The sequence below is a fragment of the Embiotoca jacksoni genome, unplaced genomic scaffold (assembly GCF_022577435.1).
Source record: "Embiotoca jacksoni isolate LCO1_2020_lvr unplaced genomic scaffold, fEmbJac1.0.p SCAF_68, whole genome shotgun sequence".
Classification (NCBI taxonomy): Eukaryota; Metazoa; Chordata; class Actinopteri; family Embiotocidae; genus Embiotoca; species Embiotoca jacksoni.
Window position 1 is genome coordinate 639,062 of NW_027185423.1, and position 7,500 is coordinate 646,561.

General features: G+C 45.1%; 3 protein-coding genes across 3 annotated transcripts in view; 1 reads left to right on the forward strand and 2 right to left on the reverse strand.

Annotated features, from left to right (window-relative positions):
- Nucleotides 1-428, forward strand: part of mogat3a (monoacylglycerol O-acyltransferase 3a) — a 119,778-nt gene extending 119,350 nt beyond the window's left edge. The window contains exon 9 of the mRNA XM_069175578.1: nucleotides 1-428. This exon is cut by the window's left edge and continues 4,132 nt beyond it. The gene's annotated coding sequence lies outside the window, so the exon portion shown is untranslated.
- Nucleotides 429-2,396: 1,968 nt separating this feature from the next.
- On the reverse strand, nucleotides 2,397-5,788 carry LOC138214199 (sialoadhesin-like). Its single transcript, XM_069175597.1, has 6 exons — nucleotides 5,743-5,788; nucleotides 5,512-5,657; nucleotides 4,853-5,095; nucleotides 3,332-3,613; nucleotides 2,737-2,979; nucleotides 2,397-2,669 (listed from the first exon to the last, which is right to left on the reverse strand). Exons 2-6 carry the CDS (start codon nucleotides 5,597-5,599, stop codon nucleotides 2,437-2,439), a joined length of 1,089 nt encoding a protein of 362 aa, XP_069031698.1. The 5' UTR covers nucleotides 5,600-5,657; nucleotides 5,743-5,788; the 3' UTR covers nucleotides 2,397-2,436.
- Nucleotides 5,789-5,873: 85 nt separating this feature from the next.
- Nucleotides 5,874-7,500, reverse strand: part of LOC138214198 (sodium/hydrogen exchanger 9B2-like) — a 21,750-nt gene continuing 20,123 nt past the window's right edge. The window contains 2 exon segments of the mRNA XM_069175595.1: nucleotides 5,874-5,886; nucleotides 6,226-6,340. The gene's annotated coding sequence lies outside the window, so the exon portion shown is untranslated.

A 7,500-nucleotide genomic window follows, 5' to 3' on the forward strand; every position in this document is an offset into this window, starting at 1 on the left:
TCCGGCCGTCTGTTCGTGACCTCAAGCTGAAGCCAACTTGGGTTCTGCAGCAGGACAATGATCCAAAACACACCAGCAAGTCCACCTCTGAATGGATGAAGAAAACCAAAATGAAGACTTTGGAGTGGCCTCGTCAAAGTCCTGACCTGAATCCTATTGAGATGCTGTGACATGACCTTAAAAAGGAGGTTGGTGCTGGAAAACCCTCCAATGTGGCTGAATTACAACAACTCTGTAAAGATGAGTGGGCCAACATTCCTCCACAGCTGGAAAAGACTCGTTGGAAGTTATCACAAACGCTTGATTGCAGTTGTTGCTGCTGAGGGTGGTCCAACCAGTTATTAGGTTTAGAGGGAAACACTTTTTCACACAGGGCCATGTGGGTTTGGATTGTTTTTCTCCCTTAATAATAAAAACCTTCATTTAAAAACTGCATTTTGTGTTTACTTGTTATCTTTGACTAATATTTAAATTTGTTTGATGATCTGAAACATTTAAGTATGACAGACATGCTAAGAAATCAGGAAGGAGGCAAACACTTTTTCACACCACTGTATATATACATATAGACACATACACGCACATATATATATATATATATATATATACACACACACACACATATATATATATATATATGTATATATATGCGTATATATATATATAGATCTGTATATATATACATATGTATATATATATACATATGTATGTTTATACACATATATGTACACATATATATGTGTATATATATAAATATGCGTGTTTATATATATGCGTTTATATATGCATATATAAAAAGTCATACTATATGTTTACTATACTATATGTCCCTACAAAATAAGGAAAAACAACAATATCATTTGTCTGGTAAAATGGGCTAGTGGTTAGCAGTGTAACTTCCCAATCAGAAGGGTACAGGTTCAATAGCTCCCCTGGATTGAAGACATAAATATCTCATGAGAAGACCCATCCTCAAAGTCAAAAGTTTATGGTTTTAATCCAAGTGCAGTTTGACTTTGTGTGTTTTGCAAAAAAAGTCATACTATAGTATGTCCTACAAAGTAAAATTGAAAACCAATACTTTATGTGTGGTAAAATGGGATAGTGGTTAGTAGTGTTGCCTCACATTCCAAAGAATCTTGGTTCAATACCCAGGCTGGGTGATTTTGTGTTTTGTACAAAATGTATTATTGCATGCTTATATGACTTTTAAACATGTTATGGTAGACTGATCAACAGTGTAGTGGTTAGCGTTGTTGCCTTCCAGTCAGAAGGTTCCAGGTTTGAAACCTCCCCTGGATGGAAGAACATTAACATCTCAGATGAAAAGTACCAACCAGGTGGAGAATTGAACCTGGAACCTTCTGACTGGAAGGCAACAACACTAACCACTGCACCAATGTCCTTTCTTCCATAACATGAACGGAAGTCATATAAGTAATATAAGTTTGTCAAAAATACAATAAAAGCAGCACATCGGCACAGTTCCAAGCCAGCGTTGTCATCTCACTATCTAGAGGTTCTGGGTTCGATCAGGAACTTAGTGTGTGGAGAATTGCATGTTCTTGCTTGTGGGGTGACTCTTTGTCACATTTACGACGACATGCATGATTACATTGCATGACATTTGTTTTAGATTAGACTATATGCATGACAACATGCATAATTTAGTCATCCATATTAAGGATGACATAGTTTACTTTTAGATTATTACTTATGCAGGAACATGCAACTTCCACATGTCAAGTCCCAGGCAGGGATCGAACCTGGGACCTCTAGACTGTGAGACAACAACGCTGACAACTGCACCAATGTGCTGGCTTACAAAAAAAAAAATGAACGGAAGTCATACTTATAGCATGTCGTCAGAAATAACAGAAAAAAGTTATTCTGTGGTATGTCGTCCAAAATCTATAAAAAAAAAAACTTTACCAATGGTTGCAGTGGTTAACATGAACGGAAGTCAGACTATAGCATGTCGTCCAAAATATCATGAAGTCAGACTACAGCATGTCTGAAATATGACATGCTGTAGTCTGACTTTATGATATTTTGGACGACATGCTATAGTATGCTATAGTATGACCTTTTTTTTTTTTTTTTAACATGAACGGAAGTCAACAATGCCAAACCAATATTATGTGTGTGGTAAATTGTGGCAGTGGTTAGCACTGTTGCCTCATACTATCAAGATTCTGGGTTTGTTCCCTGGTTAGGATGATTTTGTGTGTTGTACAAAAAAAGTTACACTATAGTATGTCCTACATAATAAAGAAAAAAAACTCATTTTAGCATGTCATCCAAAACATGAAAAAAAAAGTCAGTATGTCATATTTCGGACGACTTCATTTTGGACCTGTTTAGTTGTGTGTTGGAAACAGGAAGAAAACGTCACAGAAATATACAGTGGTTTTATTTTGAAGGGGCAAACATGTTTTAGAAATGATGCTCGGTGGTGACAGCAGCTATGATGTCATCATACTGTGGGTCCAATCCGTCATCTTCCCTGCTGGATGGAGACACTGCCATGGAAACGGAGCGAGCCACGGCCCGGTGTCGATACTCCGACAGCATGAGAGTGGTGGAGATGAAGTACGGAGCAAACAGCACGATGTATCGGAGCACCGTCGTCACGGAGAGCCGCTCGGCGTCATCGGGATCTGGAAACACTGAGCAGAGAACCAGCGAGGCTCGGGAGGTCTTCATCACACAACAAACCGACACACCTGAACTCACCTCGGACAAGCAGCCGGCCGGGCGGAGACTCTCCCTGACCTCTGATGCGACACGTGTAGACGCCTTCATGCGACCTGGAAGCGTTGTAGATGGTCATGTGACCCCCAGGCTCGGTGCCGCGGAGCTCGTCGCCTTTGTAGAAATCAGCCGGGAGGTCGGAGGATGTCTTTGTTCTGCAGGTCAGCGTCACGTTGTCCCCTCCCATCACAGCGAGGACAGGAATCTGCAGGATGACGGCTCCATCTGGAGGAAGACGGACGCCAGAGAACGTCATCGAGGATAAAAACAAGCGGAGGCCGTGACGTCATCGGCGGTTTTTACTTTTTTTACTTTATTGTTGGTGAAACTAACGATAGCAACTCTTCAGCCTCGAATTAGAATTCAAACCAATGAGTTTAAAGTTTGGATTAAAGTCTCTGTGAGCGATTGTTTTTCCCCAAAAAAGGGGCGTGGTCACGAGAAGCTGACTTTTGATGAATTAAAGAGTGGGTCTGGTGCGTTAGCTCCGCCCACCGTCTATGAAGGAACAACCACCAAACGAGCACTTAACTGGAGTTTGACCTGTTAGCTTTCAGGAACAGCGAGGGGAACCCACCGTGTACAGAGATGTTGACCGAGTTGCTCCGCCTCTTTGCCGGGGTCTCGCACCAGTAGAGGGCGCTGTCAGGCTGCTTGACTATGGTCAGGTGGCAGCCGGAGGGAGTAGGAGTTCCCCACTTGTCTCCACAGCTGGACATTGTGCCGTCGGACGCCGTGAACCTCCTGACCCTCCATCCGTGAGAGCTGGTGTCGTTACCACAGTTCAGAGACAGATCCTCGTACTCAAGATGCTGAGACGAGTCCGGAGACGGCGTGAGAGACGGAGGGTTAGAACCATCTGGGGACAGAAACGGACTCTCACTGTGTTAGAGAACGTTCAGCTGCACTTCTACTGATGTCCACTAGATCAGGGGTTTCAAAAAGCAGGTGGAGTTCAGTGCAGCTTCATGACCTACGAGGCTGAATCAACAAGTCCAGAGTGTTCCTGAACGCAGCACGGTGCTGCACACAGAGCAGCAGGAAGCAACGACCTCCATGAGGAAGTATTCAGTGTCGTCTCATCATCATCATCATCACTGAGTTCCTCACGTTAACGTGACCGCTGGTACCTGAACATTAGTGATGTCACCATGGAAACCTGAAACTGGAGCAGAGAAACTGCAGATTTTGGGTCAAATCTTTTGGGGAACAGAAAATCTTCAGCACGCCCGCTAACAGCCGAGTGTTCCTGAGCTCACGCAATGATTTCCACCACAGAATCATGTCTGGGCTTTTAACGTGTCTGTAAATGGTCATCAGAGAACCTTGAAACGCTTCAGAAAGTCTCCGGCGATGATGAGACGAGCTGGGCGAGGTGTTCTGATGACATCACGTTTCAAGAGGGGTGGAGCTTAACTGTCCAAGACCGAAGAAGGTGCGTCAGGTCAGGAGACACCAGATGGGTTTTCTTTGTGTCACCGTGAATTGGTCCCCCAGAGTCAGACTGTCAACACAGAGTTCCACTGGGACCTTCTGAGGGGAACATTCACTGGAATGGGATGTCTTTTTTTTTTACACTGTACTCTTTAAAAGCACGTGTATTTATTTTTAATTAATTCATAGAAACCTCTCCGTATTATGCTGACATTCATATAATTTGTTAACAACCACAGCAGCTTTTAGGGTTTTCTTTAAGTTCAAGATTTGTCTATGACATATTTGGGGGCTTGTCCGGGATCACTAACCTGTCTCTGCTTCATTGAAAGAAAAAGGCAAGTCCTCAACAGGCTGTTTTATGAATGTTTAGAAGAGTTTTACAAGAAGGTCTGAGGAGTGTTCTGTTTTAGGGAACGCTGCAAGTTTTATGTTTAAGTTTGTAAATTTTAAATAAGGGGTTGAAAGACTGCTGGATGTTGGAGCTCAGGTGCTGATGTTGATGAAGACATGCAACTTCACTTAGTTCCTCATGAAGGTTGTTGCTTCCTGCTGACAGAGTTTAATTTGAGTTTTTTTACATTGAAGAACCAAACCGACGACATCAAAACTCTGAAATCACACACGGACTGACACTGGGTTCAATGAAGTGACGGATCTCTACCTTCCATTAGCAGCCAGCTGGTTGGAGACTCTCCAAAACCAGCGATGCAACATTTGTAGACACCTTCATCGGACCTGGAAGCATTGAAAATGGTCGTGTGACCCGTAGGCCCGGTCCTGATGAGGGTGTTGTTTTTATAGAAAGACGCCTCGAGGTTGGAGGTTTCCTTTGTTCTACAGCGCAGAGTCACATTGTCTCCTTGGACCACGGGGAGGATGGGACTCTGCAGGACCACCAGTCCACCTGAACACGGGTGGAGAAACATGTGACCAGGAGGGATAAAATATAACTCCTAAAAATGATCAATAAAATAATAAAGATTTTAAAAAACAAACACTAGTTTTAAACCAAACTTTCAGCTGCTGTTTTGGGATATGGTTGCCATGGTTACTAGGGTGACACTAAGGTTTTTGTAGTGTTCCTTGGCGGCCGGGCCTCCGCGGAGATGAATCATCTCACAGATTCACTTCCTTTTGTTGTAACCGGTTCCCTTTAAAACAATCGGTGTTCTGCAGCTGCTTCAACTTCTCTGCAAGAGTTTATCTGACAGAGACCCGTCGGGGGGATTTGAGTCACTCGAGTGTCATATCGATGACCAAAGTCCTGAAATAGGAAGGGTGGGGTAGGTGGGCGTGGGGGGGGGGGGGGGGGAGTCTCACCAGTGACACTGATGTTGACGGCGTCGCTGCTGTCTCCGAGCCGGGACTCGCACCAGTACACTCCGCTGTGAGACTGCTTCGCCGTCATGCTGCAGGTGGAGGATGTCTGGACGCCCCAACCGGAGCCGCACCGGGACAGCTCCGCCCTGCAAGCACAGCTTCAGCCATTAAAAGTCGTGGACGGAAGACATTTGTCTCAAAAGATGGAAACTGTTTGATCTTTTTTCTCACCACGGTCATGATCAGTAAAACTTAGCAGCGTTGAACGGACGCTCGCAGCGCCGGGCCTGTTGGGGGCGCCAGCAGGATGCATAATGTGCAGTGGACAAGACATAGTGCACATTTTCTATCACTTCCTTTGTCCACTATGTGGCGCTGTGTGTGACATCATCAAAGTCTTAAAGCTTTTCTGACCTGATTTAAAGTGGATCTGTTCAACCTGCTAGAAGAACATGAAAGTATAAAACACGCCCAGACAAGAAACCCCTCTCAGGTGCATCTCTGACCCGTGTGCCACGTTTCACCTTTGACCTTAAACAACAACTTCCTGTGAAACATCGAATTTAGCTTCAATCTTTGTTTTATTCTCAGATTTTTTTATTTCTGTGTTTGTACGTGTGATTAAATTCAGAAACCTTCAAACGTTCGAAGTTCCCTGGGAACTAACGAAGACCACGAAGACATTCAGAAGAAAGATGTCCGCCGTGAACTGACCCGTCCGCCGTGTATCTCCACACCGTCCAATCAGAGGAAACCAACTGCTCACAGCTCACCGAGAAATGCTCATACTCAAAGTGTTGAGACTGGCTGGGAGTAACCGTCACCAAGGCTGAGAGACAGACAGAGAGACAAAGAGACAGAGACAGATTGTTCAGTTATCGTTGGACACGAATGTCCAAACTTAAATGTTCTGTTTTTAAAAGCTTCTTCGTCATCCTTGAGAGTTGATGGGTGAAGGGGGGGGGCACTCTGTTCAGGGTTGCGGTTGGAGACTCTGGTTGCGGTTGAACGCTCTGGTTGCGGTTGGAGGCTCTGGTTGCGGTTGAACGCTCTGGTTGCGGTTGAACGCTCTGGTTGCGGTTGGAGACTCTGGTTGCGGTTGGAGACTCTGGTTGCGGTTGAACGCTCTGGTTGCGGTTGAACGCTCTGGTTGCGGTTGAACGCTCTGGTTGCGGTTGGATGCTCTGGTTGCGGTTGGAGGCTCTGGTTGTGGTTGAACGCTCTGGTTGTGGTTGAACGCTCTGGTTGCGGTTGAACGCTCTGGTTGCGGTTGGAGACTCTGGTTGCGGTTGGAGGCTCTGGTTGCGGTTGAACGCTCTGGTTGCGGTTGGAGATTCTGGTTGCGGTTAAACGCTCTGGTTGCGGTTGGATGCTCTGGTTGCGATTGGATGCTTTGGTTGCGGTTGGAGACTCTGGTTGTGGTTGGATGCTCTGGTTGCGGTTGGAGACTCTGGTTGTGGTTGGATGCTCTGGTTGCGGTTGGAGGCTCTGGTTGCGGTTGAACGCTCTGGTTGCGGTTGGAGGCTCCGGTTGCGGTTGGAGGTGCTCCACGCCAGAGACAGCTGCAGCCAAGTTCTTCTAACTCTGCAGAACCATTCACTTGGTACCAAACATGAAGTGATTTGATTTCGGGGGTCACAGGTCAAAGGTCACGGTCACTGTGACCTCACATCTCTCCATTCATGTGAACGCCTCGAGGGACCTCCTTTAAATTTGGCACAAACGTTCACTCGGACTGAAGAACTGATGGTAGTTTGGTGGTCGAAGAATCCACTCAGACATTAACGATGAAAACATTTCTCACAAATATCTGAATGGAACAAATAATTAGGATTCTTTTCTGTCTCTTGATCAGAATCATAACTGACATATTTTATATTCATGACGTTCTGAATTGGTGACGTCCGTCTGCGACTTGTGTTGTTGGTTCCATCTTCAGTTTCTCATTAGAGAATCCACAGCAAGTCAATGATTCATGGAGGAGGACCA